Genomic DNA, 24905 nt, shown 5'->3' with positions numbered 1-24905 from the left:
ATAACGATCAAATACTTGCTTAAACTCAATTACGTACGTATTATTTAACTGTAAATTTATTTACAAGTGTCAGAGGAAGTAGGTCGTAATTATAAAAATTTAATATTTAAATTTGAAAATTTAAATTTTAATAATCGGTTTTGAACGGAACAAATAAAGTTTAGAAGGTAAATATATTAGAAATTAATATATCAATATACATATCTAAATGTAGAGTAAAAAGTTTCGGATAAAACCTCAAAATTAAAATGTCGAAATTTGGAAGTTTCGACGTAATACAAAAGTATATAAGTTAAAATACATATATATAAAATATATTTATATATATAATAAATAAATAAAAAAGGAAAGAAAAAATTCAATTTAATCCCTAAATTTTATTCATCTCCACCCATACTCCACGCCCCTTTCATTTTCATTTTTTCTTTTTTTTTTTTAATTTATTTTATATATATATATATATCTTAAGATTCTTAACTTATATATTTTTATATTTTGTTGAAACTTCCAAATTTCGACATTTTAATTTTGGGGTTTTATCCGAAACTTTTAACTCTACATTTAGAGATGTACATTGATATATTAATTTTTAGTCTATTTACCTTCTAAACTTTATTTGTTTCATTCAAAACCGATTATTAAAATTTAAATTCTCAAATTTAAATTTTAAATTTTTTTAATTACGACCTACTTCCTCTGATATTTATAAATAAATTTACACTTAAATAATACATAAATAATTAAGTTTAAACAAGTATTTAATCGTTATGTTTTTTAAAAAGTTAAAAAGAAACATTGTATAAGTTAAACAAATGAAGGATTAAGGAGATTATTAACCATATTTTATATTGATAATAAAAACAAAATTAAGAAGGAGATAATAATTTATTGGTTTATATTAGGTATTAAAAAGATAAATTGGCCAAACAATTTAGAAACAATCCGCAAACATATATTGCTGATTGCATCTTCGCGATTTATATAAAAATGGAATTTTCTAATTTTTATAGGCACTAATTCATCAAAAACCCCTTTTTATTGCGTGTGTGATATGTGTAGGTGTCGTTCGTAGGATGTTAGATATACCCTTGTCAAACGTTCCATTGTCAAAGAATTTCTTGTTAGAAGACCGATGAAGATATTTTTATCTCGAAGCTGAGTCCATTCATCTCGGACTGGTTCTTTCTCCTAATTGGATATTCTATTTTATTGGTGTGACAGTCATCTTGGAGCCTAGATTGCTAAAATTGGTTCTTAGTCTCGGTATTTTATTATGGCCTAGAATACGTTTTGCGCTTGGATTATTAGTTTTGGGCCTTGGGGTTTTGCAGTTATTCCACCTATATTGTATTATCACAAGTGCCCCTTATCAGATATTTATGTTTAATTTGCTCGATTTCATAGATGTTTCTTCGATGTGTTTGCTCAGATTTTTGGTCTCGGATTTTTGGTTGTTTTGGGTGCAAAGAGGAACGCGGTGCACGTGGAGTTGCCCGAGTTTGCGGATAAATAAACCCTTTTGTTAAATATGAAAGTTAATGACGTCAAATTTATTAAAAAAGAAATATTTAAAAATGACCATGAAGGTCTGTTCTAGAAGGATAGATGACCTCTACTGACGGTCATTTGATTCCGGGAGGGCATGTGGCGTGGTTTGATTTTTAAACTAAAATTTAATCAATTTTTAATTTAATTTAATTGATTTTAGTTAATTTAATTGATTTTAATTAGATTCAATTGAATTTTAAATATAAATTGGTAAATATTTTAAACAGTGAAGTTAGTTTTTAACTTGTCTCCTATAATTTATGAATGACACGTCAACAATTAACGTTAGTTTGTAAGGTTGATGAACGGAAGAGTTTAATCGTTCACGAGAATTTAATTGTTCCTAAAAAAAATTAAAGGCTAATATGTTCTTTTGGAGAATCTACGAGGTCCTTTTTACCTTTTACCATCACAAAATAAAAATGAAAAATCCGAATCAGTTAAAAAAATTCCGAACAAAAAACGTTTCTTTGCTCTACTTTCTTAGTTCCAGCAATATAAATAATTTTCTCGGCAACCAAACAGAAAACCCATGCTAATTGCTAAAGACCGATTGAGATCAGTGTGCCCCCTATCATTTGCCCCCTCCCAAAACCCCCCACCTAAACCTCTTCCAATTAATTTCTCAATCTATTCAAGCTAATAAAACCCATGATACTGCAAAAATTCCAAAATTAAATGGCACAATCATGAATAAGCTCCGCCCATTACTCTACCAAGCCCCTCTCTCAAAACCGCCTAGGAAAAACCATCTCCACACTTGCTCCGCTACCGAAGAGATTGCCACCTCCAATGAAGTGCTAACCATCCTTGAAAATGTCAACCCAATTGAACCCGCTTTAGAACCCATTGTTCCATTTCTCTATCCCACCATTGTCACTTCAATAATCGAAAACCCACCAAATTCCAAATTGGGATTTCGATTCTTCATCTGGGCATCTAAATTTAAACGTTTTAGAACATGGGTATCTCATAATTTGATTATTGATATGTTCCTCAAGGAGAAAAATGGGTTTGAATTGTACTGGGAAGTGCTCAGAGAAGTTAAAAATGGCGGGTTTTCGATATCTGCTGATGCGTTTACTGTTTTGATCCACGGTTATGTGAAGATGGGCATGGCTGAGAAGGCTGTCGAAGCTTTCGAATTGATAAGAGATTTTAACTGTGAGCCTGATGTTTTTACTTATAATATGATTTTACATGTTATGGTGCGTAAAGATGTGTTTTTGTTAGCATTGTGTGTTTATAATCAAATGTTGAAGTTTCATTGTTTGCCTAATCGAGCTACGTTTAGTATTTTGATTGATGGGATGTATAAGAGTGGGAAAACTCAGAATGCACTTCAAATGTTTGATGAAATGACTGGAAGGGGAATTATGCCCAATACGATTACATATACTATTGTTATTTCGGGTTTGTGTCAAGCTCAGAAGACGGATGATGCTTATAGACTGTTGAAAACAATGAAAGATAAAGGATGTGTTCCTGATTTTGTTACTTATAATACTTTGCTTGACGGGTTTTGTAAGTTGGGTAGAGTTGATGAGGCTTTGACTCTGCTAAAAGATTTTGAAAAGGATGGTTATGTGCTTGATATGAGGGGATATAGTTGCTTGATTGATGGGTTATTTAAAGCTAAGAAATCTGAAGATGCCCAGGTGTGGTACAGGAAAATGAGTGTGCATAATGTCAAGCCTGACGTTGTGTTGTACACTATAATGATAAAGGGGTTGTTAAGAGTAGGCAAGGTTAAAGATGCTTTAAGGATGTTGAATGAGATGACCGAGACGGGTGTAGTTCCTGATACTCTTTGTTATAATGCTTTGATCAAAGTTTATTGTGATATTGGTCTCTTGGATGAGGCGAAATCACTTCATCTTGAGATTTCGAAGAATAATTGCTTTCCTGATTCCTGCACTTACACCATTCTCTTATGTGGTATGTGCAGGAGTGGGCTAGTGGGTGAGGCACAGCAAATTTTTATTGAGATGGAGAAACTTGGTTGTCATCCTTCTGTAGTTACTTTCAATGCTCTTATTGATGGGCTTTGTAAGGCTGGAAACCTCGAGAAAGCTAAACATTTATTTTTCAAGATGGAGATAGGAAATCCTTCATTGTTTCTTCGACTTTCGCAGGGCACTGCAAGTCTACAAACTATGGTTGACAAAGGATTGATTCTCAAGGCATACAGTACTCTCACGCAGCTTGCTGATAGTGGGTTTGCACCTAATATTATGACCTATAATATTCTAATCAATGGTCTTTGCAAGGAAGGCAACATTAGTGGTGCTTTTAAGCTTTTTGAGGAGCTTCAGCTGAAGGGGATCTTACCAGATTCTGTAACATATGGAACTCTCGTAAATGGCCTTTTAATTGCTAATAGAGAAGAGGAAGCCTTTAAATTGTTTGATCGTATGCTTAAGAGTGAGTGTACTCCAATTACAGAAGTTTATAAAACACTTATGACTTGGTCATGCAGGAGAAAGAAGATTACGCAAGCTTTTAGTCTTTGGTTGAAGTATCTGCGGAAGATTCCTGGCCGAGATAATGAAGTAGTTAAAAAACTAGAGGAAACCTTTGAGAAGGGAGAAGTGGAAAAGGCAGTTCGAGGCTTACTTGACATGGACCTTAAGTTAAATGATTTGCAGTTAGCACCTTATACCATTTGGCTGATTGGGCTGTGTCAAGCAGGAAGACTAGAAGAAGCTGTAAAGATATTTTTCGTTCTTCAGGAGCATAATGTTATCGTCACTGCTCCAAGTTGTGTGAAATTAATAAATGGATTATGCAAAAGTGGGAATCTAGACCTTGCAGCAGAAATTTTCCTTTACACAATTGACAAGGGATATGTGTTGAAACCACGAATTTGCAATCAACTATTAAAATGTGTTCTTCGTTCTGAAGTAAAAAGGAATTGTGCCTTTGAGCTTTTAAGCAGAATGAAGTCATTGGGATATGATTTGGATGCTCACCTTCATCGGACTACAAAGTACCTTTTGAATGGTGATGCAGGACATAAATCAATAAAAAGCGAGCTTAATTATCAACTTGCTCTCTAAATTATGCTCCAATATGGGTTTGAATTGGCTCAGGACCCTTTCCAGTCTTGTAGATTGAGCTGCGAGCATGGTTAAGGAATGCCTGGTTTTTATCACACAGTTCCCAATTTCCATTAAAAATGGTATTGCATATGAAAACTGAGTAGAGCTATGGTAAATCTTGGTAACTACTGGGGCACTACAGTTAAGGACTGGAGATCTGCAGCTTTGCACTGGAAGGCAAAGTAATAAGGTCAGTTGAGTCGGGTATGGTATAAAAAATTGTGATTCCACATGCATGCTCACTGTTCTGTTGCCGTCCAGGAATTGCAATCGATGTAAATCCAGTAGCTCGTTTCACTTACTGACCATTTCTTGACCTTTTAATGTTTGCTGGTTAGAATTGACCTAGACATTGTAGGATTCATTGGATAGCAGTGCTTTATCAAGTAATTGAATGGCGCGTGATCTTTTGTCTATCCAAAAAAATTGTAACTTATACACTGAATTTTGTTGTAAGATTTTTTTCTTTCAAAGAGAAGATAATAAAGAGAATTTCTCCTGGATGATATATACTTGTCGTGTAGAAATGGTATCGTGTGCCAGTTGTAATTCTGCGAAGCATAATTTGAAGAGTGTGCATGATAGCGCTTGGCAAGTAGCTTTGCGTATTTCTGTTATACTCGGTTCTTGATGCGTTTCTTTTTCAATATGCATTTGAACTTTCTATGCCATTTTGTTAGGTTTACGGTTTTCATCTAGGTTATGTGGTTATATTTGCTGTAACTAGTGGAGGATATCTAAATCTTCCTACTTGAACAGATGCTTGTGTGAATTATGTCTGTGCAAGTCTGGCTAGGTTAATGAACTAGATTTGAATAGTAATCAGAAGCATAGCATATAGAAACTAGCAATTTTATAGCTCTCTAAGCTATTTCATTGAAGTTCTTATTTTTAATTTTTTTTGCCTCAGTGAAATGATTGATAGCTTTTATCCTATGCTTTCTATATAAAGGCTAGCAATAAATTCTGTTATGTGCTAAGTATCGAATATGTTTTCTTATATTATCTCTAACATCTGATCTGGCTAGTCATATAATAACTAAGCATGAGAAAATATTATTTGTGCTGTTCACCTCAGTTTGACTCTGGTTCCTAGCATATCAAATTTGGTTCTGCTCCACCTTTGATGTCAACATAAATTATCAGATTGTGAAGCAGGGTTATTTTCTGATTCCTTAGGGGTGTTACTAATAATCATGCTTTATGGAATGAAGTTTCTGAAGACAGAAAAAGTTGGCCATATAAGTTTGAGCTGATTGAAATTTGCAGAATCTTACAGCACCTGAAAGAGTCAAGCTGGTGCAGCGCAATTGTGAACCCCATCTTATGAGAACCTAGAATCTGTTTTATGGAAGTTTAAGGTTTTGCACTGGTTGATGCAGCTGGCTCAGAGCTTATGCGTCATCATGGATCGATCGCTTTCTGCGGTAGATTCACTTGCGATGTCCTTGGTTTTCTCTCAACAGCTTGGACTGTAGGATGCTGCTGTAAACTGAGGTAAATCTTCCAACGAAATGAAGGCTTGCTGATTGAGGTCAAGAATATACAAATATTTACATAACTAAACTGTCTATACTATTATTTTTCAAAAGAAAAAAAAATGTCTATACTATTTATATAAGTAATTATTATCATCCAAGACGATGTTGTTTTGAAGTTTGATTTCTCAGCCAGTTTGATTAACCAACGATAGAAACCAAATCAAAATCGAAAATCAAACTTCCTACTCATCACAGCCAAACTAATTCTTTAAACCGAACCAGAGTAAATATTAGTTTGATTTGATTTTTGCTCAGCTCATGTCAGGGCTCATTTCCTTGTAGTTTCAGCAAGAAATTTAATATGATGAGTGAAGAAATCAAGAACTGCAAAGTTGGTATTTTCAGAACAATAGTAGTCTCAAAAATCAGTTATATTGCATGAACTATGTAGAGTTGACGAATCTTTGCTCTTCAATCTAAGATCCTTGACAATTTATGGAATAATGATCAGTTTTTGTGATATAAGCAGGTAATAGGGGGAGTTTGGTTTAACTTGTCGGTGAAACTTTTAATTTTTACTTTACAAAAAATTCTATTAGAGCGTTTGGTGAGATTTTTTTAAGAGTTTAAAGAACCTCCAAAGGCTGATATTGGAAAAGCTTAATTTTGGAGTTTTTTTGCCAAAAGTGTTTTAATATTTTTAATTATTTAGATAAAATTACTCTTATTAATATATCATTTTTTAATAGACAAAATCATTTAAATTATTGTTAAATATTATAATCATTTATAAATTATATAAAATTATTTTATTTATATCAGAACAACTATAATATAATAATTCTTTTAAAATAAATCATAAATTTAAAAAAAAAATTAAATAAGTTTTAAATGTTGCTTATTATAAAAGAATTATATTTTTAATTTTTATTAAATATTATATAATATAATATGTTTATAATTTAATAAATATAAATCACGCCCTTTACAATTATTTTATATATAACAGCTAATTAAATTTTACCAAACATGTATGCTCATCTATCAGCTACCGGTAAAAAACTACCAGATATAAAAAAAACAGCTGAATTAAATGAGATAAGTTGGATGAAAAAGGATCAGTTTGATTAGCACGAGATTTAATTTGACTCTACAATGTTATATTAGTGTAATTATATGATTTTGATTTTAATTAAAAGTTTATGGTATAATTTCTTTTGATGATAATTTGGTATATTTAGTGGCTAAAAGTATATGTTTAATTTTTTTAAAAGAAGACATTTCACTACAATTGAACATGATTTCAGCCATTTTCCATTAAAATCATCTATAAACTTAATATTTTTATCATACTTTTTTTTTTGTTAATTTTCCGAATCCGAACTAAACCCAAAAGAACAAATTTTATTTTATTTTATTTGATTATAAATTATAAATATTCAATTTTCAGTTCATTTTTTTTAAAAAAGCAAGTTAATTTATATTTGGTCCAACTAGAACTGAAAATGACAATAACAAGGCATATGAATAAAAAGTAAAAATTTCGTAAATGCGAGAATTTGTGATCTATACAAGTGTGTATGTAGCTGTTGTAGCTAAGTAGTGTGCTCATTTTAACTCTCAGATATAGATCTCATATATATTATAGGCTTTGGAACATCATGAAATACTACTACTCCTGCATCTGTTGAACCTCCTCTACACGATGTCATCAATATACATTACCACTTCCCTTTCTTCAACCTATCCTTAAGAGAGCACTGTCACTACATCTTTTATCTTCTTATGATTCATAAGCAACGCCGAACAAACATTGGAATTGCACTCATTCCTCTGCTCGAAACAAACTATAACTTGAACTCGTCTCTGTCTTTGTCACCTGCACCACATCCCAAGTTTCAGCAAGCTGACGTTTTGTTGTGCATAATAGCATCAAAAGGCAAGAAGCCCCAACCAATGTTTTTTTAGTACCCAGCCGAATCATTTACGTAAGACTCCAGTTTTTTTAAACCAAACCAAATCAGTCAGTTTAATTTCGTTTGCACCAAATATAAACTGAACCACTTTTCACTCCTAAAACCTAATCAAAAGATAAATTTTTCTATTCCTACCGAACTGAATTTATCGGCCAGGTTCAGTTTTCGGTGGTTTGATTTTTGCACACCCCTAACCCGGAACACAATGAAAATATATTGGCTCAAGTAAAAGCTAAAGTACCTCTATGAGATATTTATTTCAGTATTCAAAGAAGTATAAATACAGGATTACAAACTTTATCTATTATCTATTAATAGATCCAACTAATTAAATTTTATGAAAATGATGTCGGCTCCTCTCATATTTGTATTGTATATAGGCTTCCTGATTCCAAGGAAATACCCAAAGAAGCTCTATCCTAAGTCCAAAAATCGTACGGACACTGTTTCTCTCCTTAAAGCAACTCACAGACATATGACTACACTCAGTAGTTCTTCATTACAACCAATAGCATATTATATGTTAGTTTTTACCATGCAAAATATGCATCATGTCAAAGCTATTTTGTTCTACTTTCCAGTTCAATGATTTCCAATTCCCTTATACACCACATCTTATTATAACCTCATATAATAACCACTAGGAACATGATGTGGTGTTAGAGAAAGCATATTATTCTTCTCCAATCCTAACTTCATCAAATTATTCCACAGCAAATTCTAAGGAAGCTGCAGCCTCGAGCTCTTTCATATTGAAATAGATAGGCTATTAAGATTGTCTTTCCCTTAAGAATAACATGCCTTGAGCAACTTAATAAAAAAGAAATGAAAAGAATTTAAGAAAACACTACCTCAGAATTACGAGAAAGTCCAGCAGGAAGAACAGGAACCATAGATGTCCACAGGATGGGATCTACTAAGGGATCAACCGTATTGTAGCTGGTCAGAAGCGGAGCAGACAAGAAAGGGGCCAGTTGATACACATTTCTCTGAAGAGACAGTCCCCCGCTCATTCCTAATGGAGCTGCAAGTCTCTCATTACTGTCATCGTGACTTGTAGACTTCTCAACTGCTTTCCCATAATCCATTTTATTGGTAGTTTTATTTTTATTCTCCTCATTATCACAATTTTCTTGCTTTTTTGATGCCTTCTCTTGCAAGTTCTTGTAAGCAGCTGATCGTGATAAAATGCTCAAGGCAGATATCTTGGATCGCTTATGCCTTTTCCCATCAAAAGGCATGCCCAATAGAGGCATTTCGTAGGGCTCAGTGCGCTGGAATGCCCATTCCAATGATTTAAGTTCACCGATATCTTCCTCGGATGACTTTGACACAGAATCACGAGTTTTGTTGGACCCCCACCATTTGATGTAACTTGTAAGATCAATTTTCCTATCAAAACAAAGACTCCCAACATACTCGCTTTCCGGTGCTGGATCATCCGCTGCACCTTAAAATGAGATATCACCATTAGATAGATGGCACTGGTTCTGGAGGAAAATATGTGGGAGAAATAAGACATATATAGTAGCCTTTAATTGCCAATCTATTGGCAAAAGATGACGATGTTCTTCACGTAAATACATTTTCACAAAATTCTCCCATAAAATCTTAATTTTCTTGGTTACTGGTTTAAGAGAATTCCTTGAGCTTCAAAACTTTAGACCTTACCATAATTTATGCTACTGATATATTCAGATCCAGGCATGCGACCATATGAGGAATCCCATCGACTGCTTTGTAATATATCACAAAGGAAAACAGAAGTCAGAAACAGAATATCAGATTATTTATCCATATATATCTGAGGATACAACAGCACCTTAAGGACACTCCATCGGAAGAACAGACTAAATGTGTTGTCATACAGTAAAAATTAATTTCAATTTCATCTTTGAGATGGCAGCTAATCATGAACTACGAGTACTCATACGTAGTTAACTTGCAAGAGAAGTACATTAAGCAACCTTAAGTTGTTTCTTGAAGCTCAAAACTCAACAAGAAGACACTATGATATCCTAGGTGAAATGAGAGAAAAGTGCATTAACATTTTTTTTTTTAAGAATCAACAACTCCTGGAGCCAAAATGATATTGCAGAGAGAAAATGCATACCTGGAAAGCCCACGGTATTTAGATATTCCTCTAGAAAAGGCACTACTCTTCCTGCAGAAAACATCTACCATTAAAGCAGCTCAGCCGATGAATTCAAAAATACTTGGCAGGCTACGTAGAAACATACCTCCGAAGAGATGCTAGGTACTCTTCTCTTGACATATTCTGCATTTCTTCAAGATCTCTACTATAATCAGTGACCTGCACCACAGAATTATTACATTATACAAGATGCAAAAAAAGAAGAAGAATCATGAGGTTAAATATCATAAACATTAAACTTCACACTCCGAATCTATCCTAGAAAGAAAATTCAATTTATATCGATTAAATAATAAAACAAGAATGCATAAGTATTGAATTTTAGTTCTTCGTTAAAATACAAAACATATAAATCATTCTGGATAGTATAGACGAAAAAAGAAAGTGTTTAACACAAGTATCTCACCGGAAAATTAATAAGTGTCCCAGGACCCCAATACTTTAAGGCAGCAAGATCATATGCTCTTGCTGCAGCCTCCTCATCATCATATGCTCCTACAAATAGATAAATATATCTTAAAACACGCAAACAAACTAGATCATAACTAAAACAGATCATGTTCACACTGATGACATACCCAAGTATACTGGCATAACGAATAGCAGCCACAATTCCATGTATAATCACAAAAAACACAATCAGTAACACGCAATATAAATGCACAATATAGAATTGCCCGCGCATATGCACACATAGAACTGAGACAAACCTTGCTTTCCCTTCTTATTCTGATTCTGGTTCCACGTGCTTTTATCCCAAAGATGAGCTTCATATCTACCAGTCCATCTATGCCTAAATAAAAAAACATTAAATCAAAAGAAAGTCATGCTCAAGTTACTAAAAACAAGCCCTCCAATTTTCTGAAAATTCTTAAAACAACCCTAAATAAAATTTAGGAAAAAGATTTCAAAACTCAAAAACAAACAACGACAAATAAGTAAATGATTGGATACCTAGTAACTCCACGGTAAATGGAGCTCCGTTTACCGGCAGTACAAGGGGGCATTTTGCTTATACGTTCTTTAGCAGTACAGCCTCTGTCTTTTTTTGCTTTCTTTATTCCTCTGTACATTAATAACTGATCATTTGCTATCACTGCCTCTGAGCTCTCTCCGCCGCCGCCGCCGATTCCGAGTTCCGGTTTGAGGCCGGGATCGGAAGAAGTAGATGCCATGATTTTTTAATCGCCGATAAGCAAACCCTAAGAGAAGGAAGAACTGAGATTAAAGTAATGAACTGAACTGTTGAAGTGAGAGCTGGGGAGTAAGTGAGAGTGTTGTTTTCTTGGGGGGTTTTAGTGTGTAATGACGATAATGACCTGGGAGATTTAGTGAATGTGGGACCGTTAAAGGGCTAAAAGGGGCTGTAACGGCTAGGATGGGACCATGGGTAATTCGGTAATTGGGATTTGGATTAAGAGATTATTGTGTTTTGTTTTGTCAGAGTGGTGGCATGTGGCGACCTATGCCACTTGTCTGCTACTGGTCGATTCGTTCTTGGAATTATGGTTGACGAGATCGGCAACACGACGACGTTTTATCGTTTCTCATTTCGTGGGTCTGCTAATTTGCTTTGTAGTAATGCATTTTTGACCGAAATAAATGAAGTTAAATAAATTCTTGAATTAAATTCATGCCAAACCAAATTTTTTGTATATATAATTTTTGGAAATGTTTGCCTAAATCTGCTCCATTGGAAATTCATGGGAATATCCAATTTTATATTACAAAATGAGAAGAGAGTTTGTGTTAGATTTTTGGGATAATCACAATAAAATGTCAAACGTATGCGCGAGAGGTCAGTTATAGCCAAACGTTTAAAAATCGGCACATATAGCAATTTTAAACTATCTCTGATTCATTACTAACATAGAAAAAATAAAAATAAAAAAAAACCCTATCAGCCTTCTCTTCTCTTTTCTCTCTAACAAACCCTAGCCGCCTAGAGCTTTTTTTTTATTTTTTTCTTCGGCAGCCGTCAATGGCTTAATTTTTCTATTGACGGTAGCCATCCCTTTTGTTTATGTTATTTGAATTTCATAGAATATAATATATAGCCAATTCTTTTTCATTTTTCTGACGGATTAAAATTTATCACGAAGCGCAATTCAATTATCAATAAGCGACGATAGATTGAAGATCTTTTAGTAACAAAATGGATTCGTCTATGAGCTATACTAGTTTTATTCATTTTTTATTGTTTTTCTTTTTTATGAATGTATTATTTTGTCTTTTTTTTATGAAAAGTTTGTTGTTCTTTCTATGTGAAAGGTTTGTTGTCTCCTTTTTAGAAAGAGTTGTTGTCTCTTTTTTAGAAGGAGTTATATCAAGTGTTGATTAAATCGGATGCTGTGAGTTTGCGGGTGTTTGGAGAAGTTCGAACGAAGAGTGATTGAAGACTGCATTTAATTCGCGAAACAGTTAGTAATTTATTTTTATTTTCGTAAGTAAGGTCTGCGAATCAGGCAGCATGTTGTCTGTTCCATGTCAGGTCATCGGGTTTAGTCTTCAAATTATCCCGAATTTCTTACAAATGTAACTGTTTCATATTCAATTTAATGAGATCCGATGAATTCAAAAAAAAACTATCTCTGATTCTTTTATAGCCATTAGTGAATCAAACCGGATTTTATTCCAGCAAAGCAGTCATGTCATCGCCTATTCATCAAAACAGCGTCGTTCTAATTCATAAGTATCATATATAAACCCAAATCAAATTTAGTTCGATTAAAAAAATCTTATACTAATCAAATCAAATCTGGGTCTTCTCTTTCAATGGAGAAAACCCAGATTTGAGTCTTCTCCTCAACGGAGAAGACCTAGATTTTGGGTCTTCTCCTTCAACGATCTGTGGTTCTTCTCCTTCAATGGAGGAACCCAGATCTGGGTCTTCTCCATTGAACAAGAAGACCAGGTCGGTCTTTTCCTTAAGTGGAGAAGACTCAGTTGATCTTCTTCTTCAATGGAGAAGACCCAAATTCTGGGTTTCTCCATTGAAGGAGAAGACCCACAGCTGGGTCTTCTCCTTCAATGGAGAAATCCAGTTGTGGTCTTCCCCATTGAAGGAGAAGACCAGAGCATGTCTTCTCCTTCAATGGAGAAGACCAAATCTACTGGTTTTCTCGTTGAAGGAGAAAATAATTTTTTTTAAATAATTTTTTTTAAAAAAATTAATTATTCTATAATAATTTAATTTTGATTTTAATTATTATGTCGTTTGATTTTTTTTTGAATCGAGTTTGGTTTGGTCTAAATGTGCCGCATATGATTTTAGTTTAATGTTGGCGATGACATGGCTGCCTTGTTGTCATAAAATCTGATTCGATTCGATTCACTAGTGGCTATAAAAGAAGCAAAGATAGTCAAAAATGGCTATGTGTGCCGATTTTTAAACGTTTGGCTATAACTGACCTTTCGCGCATACGTTTGGCATTTTATTGCGGTTAAGCCTAGATTTTTTAATATTTAGTTGGATGTGTTTATGAATTTTATATAGACAATGTCTACATAATAAATTATTTTATTTTGATTTTTTTTTCATTTTTCTTACTTTAGACAAAATAAATGTATCTAACACAACTTTAGTCCTTTAATCAAATAGTATGAAAAAAAAATGTTTGTTTAAAATATCTGCTTCTTTTAAACAAACATTTAATTTTTGATTTTTTCTTGAATAATATTTACGCCAAATAATGTTTAAAATTGTTTGGCGTAAATATTATTCAAGAAGATGAAAACCCCATTACTAAATGTGTTAGTTTAGACAATTTGGGTTGCTTAGAAAATAAAAATGGCTATGATGGGTATTTATCAGAAAGTTGTGTTGGTTCAAAGAGAATCAAGACAGCACTTGATAGGAAAAAAGGTGTGTTTTAATTTATGTATTTGATCAAGTTAACATAAAATTAGGTGATACTAAATTTAAAAAGTCTGTTTTTATGTGTTGGTTGGTATGATGGAATGGAATATGTTTTTTTGGCCTTTTTTTTTTGTCTTAAACTTGCAAGATGATGGGATTGCATTGAACTGATATTTTACTATTTCCATCCATAAGATTATAGTAATATTTACAGTCAGATTATGCATCAGTGATTGTGTGATCTTAGGCTGAATAATTATTTCCCATTTAGAATTTTTGTTTTAGCAATCCAAATTGCAAATTGAGCAACCTATATTAACTGATTATGATTCGATTGTTCACCATTTAATTTATGCATCATATGGCATGCAACAACTAGGAGCATGTATGAATACGAGCCGAAAATTCACGCCAAAACAAATTTATAAGAATTTAAATATTTTAAACTAAACCAAATCTTTTTGTATTGTTTAGTTTTTTAATTTTATTCAGTTTGTATCAAAAACTAAATAAATCACACCTAACTAAATTGAAAAATTAATTTCTTTTTATAAATATCAAACTCCACCAAATTAAATCGATCAGTTTGGTTTGATCATCCAGTTTGATTCGATTTTTGCACATGTCTCTAAATAATCATGAAGGGTGTTTAGTTTTAAGAAAACAAATATTAGGTAATCATTCTTCTTATGCATTTTTTCCTCAGGGAAGCCCTGGAGTGAAGAAGAGCATAGGAACTTTCTAGAAGGTTTGGACAAACTTGGTAAAGGTGATTGGAAAGGATTTCCAAGAATTTTGTGACTAGCAGGACCTCAACCCAAGTTGCTAGTCATGCTCAAAAGTATTTTCTCAGACAATTTTCTTCTAAATCAAGTCTCTTCGACAAGTCCCTAAAAGAAAATGTATGTCTTAATTTCAACAATAATATAAATATCGAGTTTCAGATTTTCATAAGTGTTTCCCTTTCCGAAGCTAAAACTTAGAATTTGAGAAGTATCATGCAATATAGTTCTAGAATCCTGAAATAATGAGACTGGAACTGATAGTTTTCTTAACCTTTCAGGTTCCAGCATCACAGCCTCAGGACCTATCCATTTATCCTGCTAGCACTTCATCACAGGTAAATTCGCTTTCATGTTATGTTCGATTCCTTCAATATTCTGTTTTCCGTCAACTTGTCAGAATGGTAACTTTGCATTAAAACAGGCTAGTCCATCTTCAGCTATGCCGTTAATGAAAACTACTGAAATCCCATTGAATGTAAAGTTCATTTCAGTGTTAGCATTCCATCCACTACTTTACTCATAAAGCTTTTCAGAACTTATGTAATACTATTTTCTATTGATTTTATAGGATGTTACGCAAGCTCGGATAATGAACAAAGTCCCTCATCTTTGCCTGGATCAACATCCAATTCCCATGGCTAATCCTGGTGCTCATCCAGGTTATGCTGGAATTCCTAATATGGTAAAGACCAATTTCGATCTTGATTAATTTGGATTTGATGATTTTCATCTGTGATCAAATAGCTGTACGCCATTCTAATACCAAGTTTAGGTTAATTCGTACAAAAGTCGCCTTCAAGGTTTTAAGTTCCGATTAGATCCAATTTACATTGCACAGAAACTTGGGAGTCATTTTCAGCTTTCATTTTCATTTTCAAAAACGCTTATGAAATTCCAATTTTTTTTGCTTACGACCTATTCTTTGAAAAAAAAAATCATTTCACCTTTTCTCGTTGAGCATTTCCCGTTTGAGCGTGTTCCTATAGAACATAGGATCCAATCAACCGAACAAAAAGATTGCATTCTTGTTGATTTGTTCCCAGTATGTGTAATAAGTTTATTTACATGGTTTTGCAGGTAGGATTTCCTTTGGGGGGTTAAACTAGAGCAGCTCCACCATTCTTGCACATGGGAAATTATACTTATGCACCCATAACTACTCACCATTCAGGCATTCCTAATCCAAGGTTATTTCCTATACACTATTTGCCAAAAGCTTCATCATCATCAACAACAACAATTAGAAAGGAAGATCCTTTGGATCTTAAAATTGGACCACCTCCTCAAGGAGCTTCTCAGGCTTCAGGACTCATTATCAGTTACTAGTGTGATATGAGATATCTATGTAATATGATAGATTTTTAGGAAATTTTTGGTTTCTATTTGAGATGTAGGTTTTTGTTTTCTGTTTGAGATGTCAATATTTTGAGTAGTTAACATTCCATTACTAAGAAAATTATATATAGTTTTTGGTCTTCCTTGCATAAATCATTCCTCCGTAATTCAAAGGAAATGAGAGGTTTGAATATAGAATTTCTATAGAAATATATTATTCTATGTTTTTTACGAATTTTATTGGAAATATGAAGATAATAGTAAATTACTGCCAGATTATTTAATGAGCTCAATATGTAGATAAGGGTAGCTATAGACGAATATAGTTTAACGATTTTTAATCCAGATTAGAGCAGGTCATAACCACAGAGATATCATCCACCTTATTTTTCAAATGTAAATAAGGATCTGCAGTTTTGGTAATGTGCAAGTGTTGAAGAAGAAACTTTGAATATTATTGTTAATGTATAAACATGAAATATTGAATTCTAATTATTTGGTGTATGGAATTGGTTTAAGTTAAGTTTTCTGTGGCAGAATGCTTATATTACTAGTGGAAGCAATTAACTGTTAAGAATTCACCTAAATCAAAATCAAACCTAAACATATATGTTCCTGCCAAAAACTATTTTGAATTGAAAACCTTAAGCTACAGCTAGAATTTCCATCAAATCAGACAATAAAGACGCATTATTTCAATTTAAATTTACATGAACCTGTGGTTTGCTTGCCAAGAATCGGAAGTGAGTTTTTCCAGTAACGAAAAACTAAGGGCAGGGCATTGATGACCGTGAAGCTATTATTTTCTGCTTCGGAGACAACTTGCTGCAGTTGATTAGTCTTCCTGTTCCACAAGAAAATACCATCTACTCAACAAACATAAGTTATATTGGCCAGGAAACAAAACTCATTAGATTATAAGAGCTCAAAATATAATCCATTACGAACAAAAATAATCCCTGCAACATAACTGCCAAGTGATAAAAGAAATGAAATATATAGTACAAACCAAGACCACAGACTGTTTTGTGGGAAAGAGTCTCCAAGCTTCACTTTCTGAACAGAGAGTGAAGCTGTCCTATAAATGCATGAAATAATGGGAAATTCTATGGTTACTTTGTCTATTTAACCTTCGGATGAAACTATTATTCATCCAATTGATAAGTTAACAATATAACATTTCCCTTTTCTGAAAATAACTAACATGTATCTGGTAAAAAACAAAGTAACCATAAATTGCACCAAGAAATAATACCACTCTGTATCGAGAATCAAAGTAGTCATCAGTTTCAGAGATTACGCCAAAAGCAAAGGTGAGTTGATTCAAATATAACACCAACCTTTGCAACAACTTATCAACCTGAGAACGCGAATAAGTTTTCGTGGTAATTTGTGGAATTTAAAAGGTGACACTTGGAAGCAAACTCAACCACCAAATACGGGTCCGGAAGTACAGATGCAAATGAATCAAATTCTAAACCATGTTGGTAGATCAGAGCATGCCTGCTAATCGAGGGCCTGTGAATTACATACCGTGAACAAAAATCGAACAGGAAACAGAAGATGACCAACACTTAGGTGACGAATTTAGCATGTTGAACTGAATCAACAAATTTTTTGATGAGAATCTTCCTCAATAATTCATCTACCAGACCATCCAATGAACTCATGCTAATATATATGGCATCACCAGGATCTTCTAACTTGGAAGACTAGCTTCTAGTTCTGCACAAGTTTCTGCAGGACAGCCAGATACATAAAACAATAAATACAATAGATGAGTATACATAAACATCAGCAAAAGTCCATATACAAATATTTACCAATTCTAATAAAGGAATAGGAAGACTCCATTTGTGTACGACCCCTAGTGCCAACAATTTGGTGGTATTAGGATTCTTATATTCAGATTTAAGTTTCAAATAATTTACTTTTCTTTATCAGCATCAAAACTGAACCAATTGGAATTTGAAGCTATTGTCCTATACATAATATTGTCACTGCCGCGCTTAAGTCCACCTGAGACCTTCACCTTCCTCATCCACCATCGAGTTATCATGGTGGTCTTTTAGTTCTCCATATTCTTCTCTGTTTGTGCCTCCTAGTATTACAACTCTTCCATCTACACAAAAGAAACAAAAGTGCCATTTTTAATAGATTGCCTATGTTTGATTACATTTCTTTTCTCCTTAGGCTGTTTAGCTTTTCTTTTTCAAGTCGAGGATTTTTAAAAAGAAAGGTTCATAACTGTATTGTGGAAAAGTAAATATCTATCTCATGTCACCAAAAGGCTAATATTTTCTCAAACTCCATTTAACTTTCAGTAGAAGAATCCACTGCAGCAACCAGCAACAGTTTCTCACATAAGGAATTTAGAACTCTTAATCTCTAATCATAGCTGTACCTTCATAGATGTAATCTTATCAGCATTTCTATGCATGTGGCAGGAGAAGTTCTTGCAATTTCCTTGTTTCAAAAGCGCATCCCATTTGGCCAGCATGAAGCTAGAAACATGACAATCTCACACCTTGGCTGTTAAAATCTGTTTCCCACAATTTCTTCTGAGTGATTCTGCAAAGCATTACCACCAAGATAAAAGCTTCAAATTGTATTTCAAAACAAACTGCAAAAATCAATCATTCAAAGAAGCACAATCAGATTCCAAGGGTAAATGTAAATGATAACACAAGGAAAGATGAAATGATTGAAAGAAATGTTGGAAAGAAGGAACAAAGCATAAGGAGCCAATGCAACTTCTAATTAAAATACATTAGTATAAATGCTAACCGACCCTTTCTGCATGATTATCATTTCCTGATATTTGACCAGTTCAAATCCATCCCTACCTATATCTTTTCAGTAGTGCCAATCTTTTACATACCAGACAACCAATTGCGAAAGCGACAAATAATCAAGCGGCCATACAAACTTCACCAAAACTCATCCCATGCTTGATAATTGTCTGAACATCTAGTGCTAACATTTTCTCCCAACTCTATGAAACTTGCCAAAAACATCAACTGCAATATCTGATTTCTTATTATACATTTGGCAACACAAATCATCAATCTCTATGTTATATCAGACAAACAGATCTAACCAGATCATCATAAATAAATGTTATTGCAATTTAGATGCATCCGAAACTGGTAAAACTAACAGATCAGGCCTTGCATTGGAAGATAGTACCGTGCTGTGTGTTTCATATGAAATTCTATAGTGCCATGAGCCTCTCCACTTGGGGCCAATTGGTTGTAAGATGGAATCTAACACTTATAAATCAGCCCATGCTTAAGGAATTAATATGCATGTTTCCTTAAACTGCTCCAAATTAAAGCATTTAAAAGAAAGAGCTGCAGAATTTCACAGTACTTAACATCTGTTTATACACAGACAGGCAAACATTTATCATTAGTCTAATCAATTGCAAGAAAGGATTTTGGTTTAGTGGTAGGAACTAGTTGAAGGTCTGGATAGTAAAGGACTAAAGGTTCAGATATTGTGTTATCAAGTTCTACATCAATTTGGTCCCCACAATTTCATTCATTTTATATATGCACAGGCACAGTTATAAATTTATAAATACAGAATCCCTTTTCCCAAACATGGTTGGAAGTGTCATATTGCCCAATGAAACGTACCATTGAGCAGGATGGTCAAGAAAACCCAAGGAAAGCTACAACAATGGCAAACTAATGTAGGGCGAAGTTGCAGGATTTGCAAATAAATTTATTTAATCTGTAGTAATAAGTACTATAAAATTTAAATCGATTATCTTTCTAAAAGGGAGGTAAGCATCAGTGTACCAATTTTTCCTTGTATGATAACAGCATATTCAGCTCCACCACCCTTTTGCGCATAGGATAATATATCATGATACATTCCAAGTGAAGGATGAACTCCAGCATCTTCCATCCATTCCAATACCTATATTTCAAAATTTGCCAAGTCCGCAAAGAAAATGCAGAACATAGTAAATAAAGGAATATGAGTATAAAACATGTTAAATTGCCAAAAAGAGAATGGCAAGTGCTTTATCTCCAAAATATTGTCAACACATCTGAGCAACATTCTACAATATGAATCATATAATATATGACTTGACATAAAAACAGGACTTCTTGAAGTGAGCCTTTAATTAGAATATAAAGAAAATTCGAAATTTAAGATGTGTTGTTAAATAAATTAAGGATTATTCTAAAAAAGAATCAGTTTCATATGTGCTTCCTGACTTTTTAGTTGCGGTCCCTATATTTCAATCTTTCAAAGCTCCAGACATCTTGACAAGTAATACTAAGATCCTTGTAGCAATAATATGGAAAAATTCTATATAAATAGAATGCAGTATTATTCTATTATGAATTTTCAATTAAACTTATGTCAAGCTATGATGCTACATCAATACTGCACAGAAATTTTCAAGGAATCAGGCAAAAAAAAGTGAGTACTTAAATTAACAAAGAAGGAGTTCTGTGATGCAAATTTTAATAAAGTGACTGCAAGGAGAAGCACAATTAAAGGCAGGGACCGCATATGAAATGTTCCACTTAAAAGGCACTACTCTATCACATGCATTATCAACCTATGCTGATACTTCACAGTTCTAAATCCCCAGTCCTATAAGTTTCTTATTATCAAAACATTTGGACAACAGCTCAGAACTGAAACTAAGAAATTTAGAAAATGGCTGCTACCTTTTTATATACTTACTAATGAAGGAAAATTAAAGATCCCTATTGCAAAATAATACAAAATCTTGGCAAATAAATTACCTCAATATATTTTCTCCAATTTCCAACAGCCAGGAGATTCTTCAACATGATTGAATAAGTGTCGAAGTTAATTTCAGCACCCGATGCTATAATCTTGAAAAACAACTGTATTTATGAACAAAAAGAAATTGTGTAAGATTACCAAACAGATATCAAGAATGGAAGAACGACCAGAATATCAGCCACACATCACACACTGGTAGAACCATTTAGTATTTCAATTCCCAGAACTAGAGACACAAGAAACTAAATATGGAATAAGCAAACCAACTGCATCTAGGTAAGGATGTTCTTTTCCGCATTAACTAATATATATAGAACATTATTACCTTCATCATAGACTCAATCTTCCCACTTTTTCCAGTTACATGTAGAAGCTGATTCAAAAGTCCAACTGATGTTATAGATAACGAAGGCTCCATCAATTTCAACAAGTTATTTATTGTCCTCCAGTCCCGTAATCTGAAAAGAGCAAGGGCTAAATCATGCAGTACCAAGGTTCATTAAAAAATAAAAGCATTCCAGGGAAAAGAATATACATGCACCACTAAATAGCTAACTTGTTTTCTTTCAGACAAACAAACAAGAGTCGCTACTCACAGGCTACATGCTGAAATCATTTCAAAGAAAACAGTATCGTTGAAGGGGATTTCTCTCTCTTTCATGAAGTCTGCCAAAGTAAGGACCTGTGCTGGATTCCCTCCTTTATTGAATGCTCTCATCAGAGCTGAGCATGCAATAGTGTCAGGTTGGATTTTACTTTCTTCCATTTCATGAAGTAGAGCAGAGATCTTTTCCCAGCATTCTAAGTGTCACAAATGAAAAGGGATAACTTGTCAGAAGCACAAGGGGAGAAAGCATGCAGGATGAATTAGCTAAGGAAATGTTAGGTGGCTGCAAAATGAATAATCATGAATGTTGCTATGATCATAATGTTTTTCTCTTTGTTTCCCATTTTTTGTTGATGAAGAACTTAATGTACACTAGTATTGCTCATTTTGTCACAGTTAAAACTGCCTTATATTATATTTGTTTGTTTTGTGTAGTACAATGGAGGTGTCAGTGTGGGTGCATGTCTGCATGTGTTGCATCGTACTTAATCAACAAATTTTTTTTTTCCTTGACATAAAAAAAAGTGCAAGCTTTCACCGGTGGTTCAGTATTAAACACACCTGCAGCACTGTAAGCATGAAGCATTGTAGTATAAGTAATTATGTCAGGACAACAGCCAGCCATCTTCATCATGTTGAAAATAGATTCAGCTTCTGTGACTCGGCCCTAAAACATATCCCCAGAAAAGAAGATATGAGTTTTTCTATCAAGTTACAAACAGACAGGAGAGCTTATATATTGTTATAACACTTGCCTGCTTGCTGTAGGCACATATTACAGATGAATAAACCTCCTTGGTCAAAGAGATTTTTCGATCCATCATATCCGCAAAAAATTCAAGTGCCTCATCATATTTTGACATCTTGCAGCAGCCACTTATCAATACTGTATAAGTAACAGAATCAAGTGCCACTTTCATTTTTATCATGGATTTGTACAAAGCCACAGCCTTTTCGTATTCGCCGACATTCATATAGCTTCCAATAGCCGAATTACATGCAACTGTGTTCAACTTAATGCCTCGCATTTTAGCAGCTGAGAGCACAGTGTCAATATTCACCTTTCGACCACAGCGGCCACAGGCTGTCAAAAGAGTACTTATGGAGACAATGTTTGGTTGAATTCCATCTTGCTCCATTTTGCGCAAAATGTCCACAGCTTCCACTAACAAACCATTAGATCCATAAGCATCAATCAGCGCATTGAAGGTAACAACATTTGGCTTCAACTTGGCCTTCTTCATCAAATTAAACACCTCCTTTGCTTTTTCAGGTTGCTTTGATCTTCCATAAGAATTAAGCAAGGAAGTATAAGACACGACATCTGGTCGAAATCCGCTAGCTTTAATCTGATTAAAAACTGACAACGCCTCTTCACTCATTCCATGTGAGGCAAATGCTCCGACCAGAGCATTATATGAAACAATATTGGGCTTCAGACCTTCTGCAAGCATTATACTAAACACAGACTTACAGTTTTCAATTTGCCCACTCACAGAGTACAGATGGATCATGGTTGTATATGTTACAATATCTGGCTGGCATTCTGATGTCTTTTTCCTCATGGAACTGAAAATATCAATGGCTTTCTCATACTGACCAAGCTTTAAAAAGCAATATATCACAATGTTCAGTGTTGTTGTATCAGGACGAATATTTGTTCCTTTCATTAGCTCAAAATAAGACAAAGCTTTTGAGTACTGACCACCAGTCTTATATGCAGATAAAACAATATTATGAGTCACAAGATCAGGACCTACACCATTTTCAGTCATTTTCTTGCAGATGTTCAGAGCCTCTCTCCAATTTCCACTAGATCCACAAGCATTGATCAAGTTGTTATATGTTGATCGACTAGGGGGAATCTGCAATAGCAATCATTAATGTCAAAACCATCTGCTCCTCCAACAAAATGGAATACATGGAAGGGGATAAGGCTTAAACTCTATTTCAGACACGTAATCAGACCAAAAAAATATTATAGTTATGATTAGATACTTTTCTCTCCTTTTCTTTTTACAGTTGACCGGTAATAACTAGCAAAATGAATTTGTGAATGTGGCATTTCTTTTGCTCAAGCAAGTCTTTCTCACATGCACATAGAGGAAATCAGGCACTTATTTTCTATCATGAGCAATATTGAAGACAATATAGAGAACACTGGAGACAGCATATCTAATCAAAATGCGATTCACAAAAAACTATCAGTATATGTTCCAGAATCCAGCCATTTCTATGTCCACAAGTTGCAATGCCAAAATTTAAATCACTGCAGCCTAAATATCACTCCAACTAGCTATCATAGAAACTGTTCTCGACATCTTAAGCTAAACATCTGTCAACATAAACCAATTTTAACACAAACAGAAACAGCACGAATCTCACATCAACATAGACCATTTCTATTGATAAGACAAAAAATAACACTGAGATCAAATACATACAGCTTCACGAAGCATGTATTCCATTATATTCATAGCCCAGCGCCACTGACGAGTTCTTCCATGCGCATTTATAAGCGCATTATAAGTTTCAGAATCCGGTTTACACCTGGCAATAAGTTAAACAAACAAAGAATAAATACACATAGCAAATTACTTTTACAACAAGCATAGATTACCTCCATTCTTGCATTTCGAAGAACAAACCGCGAGCCTGATCAGTGCAATTATGTCTAGCGTGCAGCCTAATCAACATATTATAAATATCACTCCGTGCACAATAATTCTTCTGCAACTTCATCCAACTAAAAACTAACATGCTATGTTCCAATTCACCTCGCTGCGTTAGCTCCTACATTACATCATTTCAATTCCAAAATTATATCCTAATAACACCTCGTTTGGATAATTTAAACTGATACAAAGCTTAAATACTGATTAGATAAAGATTTAGCGTCGCTTACTTTAATTAAATACGGGAAATTCTTTCTGGCAAAACGGCCAATCCAGTGGTTAAGGACATACTCAACGTCGTCGTATTTAGCATTCAGTTCTAGAATCTTCTGGACGACTTGAGATAGAGTCAAGTCTTTTTGAAACCGGTCGCCTGCGACTTTTAAACGGTATCGTTTCTGCAGGTCGGCTTTTCGGACTCCGGTCAATCGAGTGGAGACGTGATGCTGGCCGCTGTCATAGTCTACGGAAACGGATTTTTTCTCTTCGAACGCCACGTCGTTTTTGGACTTCTGGCAGTGGATTTTGGAATTGTTGAGTAGAGGCGGAGGGTGGTGGCGGAGGCTGTGTATTGCTGACATTTTCGACGGAGAAAGAGTGAAGTGTC

The 24905-nt window shown here is 34.1% G+C and overlaps 3 protein-coding genes across 14 annotated transcripts; 1 reads left to right on the top strand and 2 right to left on the bottom strand.

Moving 5' to 3' along the window:
* The first annotated feature begins 2016 nt into the window (after positions 1-2016).
* Positions 2017-6540, top strand: LOC126678819 (pentatricopeptide repeat-containing protein At1g79540). 2 transcript variants are annotated; one of them, XM_056105467.1, is made up of 2 exons: positions 2017-4839; positions 5919-6540. In XM_056105467.1, exon 1 carries the CDS (start codon positions 2238-2240, stop codon positions 4605-4607), a length of 2370 nt encoding a protein of 789 aa, XP_055961442.1. In that variant the 5' UTR covers positions 2017-2237; the 3' UTR covers positions 4608-4839; positions 5919-6540. The 2 variants fall into 2 exon arrangements, with proteins under 2 accessions (XP_055961442.1, XP_055961443.1); XM_056105468.1 differs by lacking the exon at positions 5919-6540 and adding an exon at positions 5829-5910.
* Positions 6541-7654: 1114 nt separating this feature from the next.
* LOC126676790 (AP2-like ethylene-responsive transcription factor At2g41710) lies at positions 7655-11696 on the bottom strand. Of its 6 annotated transcripts, none has more exons than XM_056105589.1 (9): positions 11216-11696; positions 10972-11054; positions 10840-10848; positions 10668-10756; positions 10347-10420; positions 10220-10270; positions 9778-9842; positions 8958-9556; positions 7655-8009 (listed from the first exon to the last, which is right to left on the bottom strand). In XM_056105589.1, the coding sequence occupies exons 1-9, from the start codon at positions 11434-11436 to the stop codon at positions 7956-7958; spliced, it is 1245 nt and encodes a 414-aa protein (XP_055961564.1). In that variant the 5' UTR covers positions 11437-11696; the 3' UTR covers positions 7655-7955. The 6 variants fall into 6 exon arrangements, with proteins under 6 accessions (XP_055961564.1, XP_055961565.1, XP_050227032.1 ...); XM_056105590.1 differs by having other exon boundaries at positions 8958-9550; positions 11216-11694; XM_050371075.2 differs by having other exon boundaries at positions 9778-9839; positions 11216-11693.
* A 5057-nt stretch (positions 11697-16753) lies between these two features.
* On the bottom strand, positions 16754-24905 carry LOC126676788 (pentatricopeptide repeat-containing protein At2g41720). 6 transcript variants are annotated; one of them, XM_050371071.2, is made up of 13 exons: positions 24529-24904; positions 24244-24416; positions 24068-24173; positions 22379-23488; positions 22185-22290; positions 21613-21817; positions 21342-21474; positions 21013-21117; positions 20047-20167; positions 18645-18811; positions 18064-18362; positions 17581-17977; positions 16754-17084 (listed from the first exon to the last, which is right to left on the bottom strand). In XM_050371071.2, the coding sequence occupies exons 1-10, from the start codon at positions 24877-24879 to the stop codon at positions 18762-18764; spliced, it is 2460 nt and encodes an 819-aa protein (XP_050227028.1). In that variant the 5' UTR covers positions 24880-24904; the 3' UTR covers positions 16754-17084; positions 17581-17977; positions 18064-18362; positions 18645-18761. The 6 variants fall into 6 exon arrangements, with proteins under 6 accessions (XP_050227028.1, XP_050227026.1, XP_050227027.1 ...); XM_050371069.2 differs by having other exon boundaries at positions 17774-17977; XM_050371070.2 differs by having other exon boundaries at positions 17774-17977; positions 18172-18362.

Source organism: Mercurialis annua, linkage group LG4 (assembly GCF_937616625.2).
Source record: "Mercurialis annua linkage group LG4, ddMerAnnu1.2, whole genome shotgun sequence".
Lineage (NCBI taxonomy): Eukaryota > Viridiplantae > Streptophyta > Magnoliopsida > Malpighiales > Euphorbiaceae > Mercurialis > Mercurialis annua.
The sequence above is the reverse complement of the archived record's forward strand: the minus strand, read 5'-3'. Positions and strand labels throughout refer to the sequence as shown.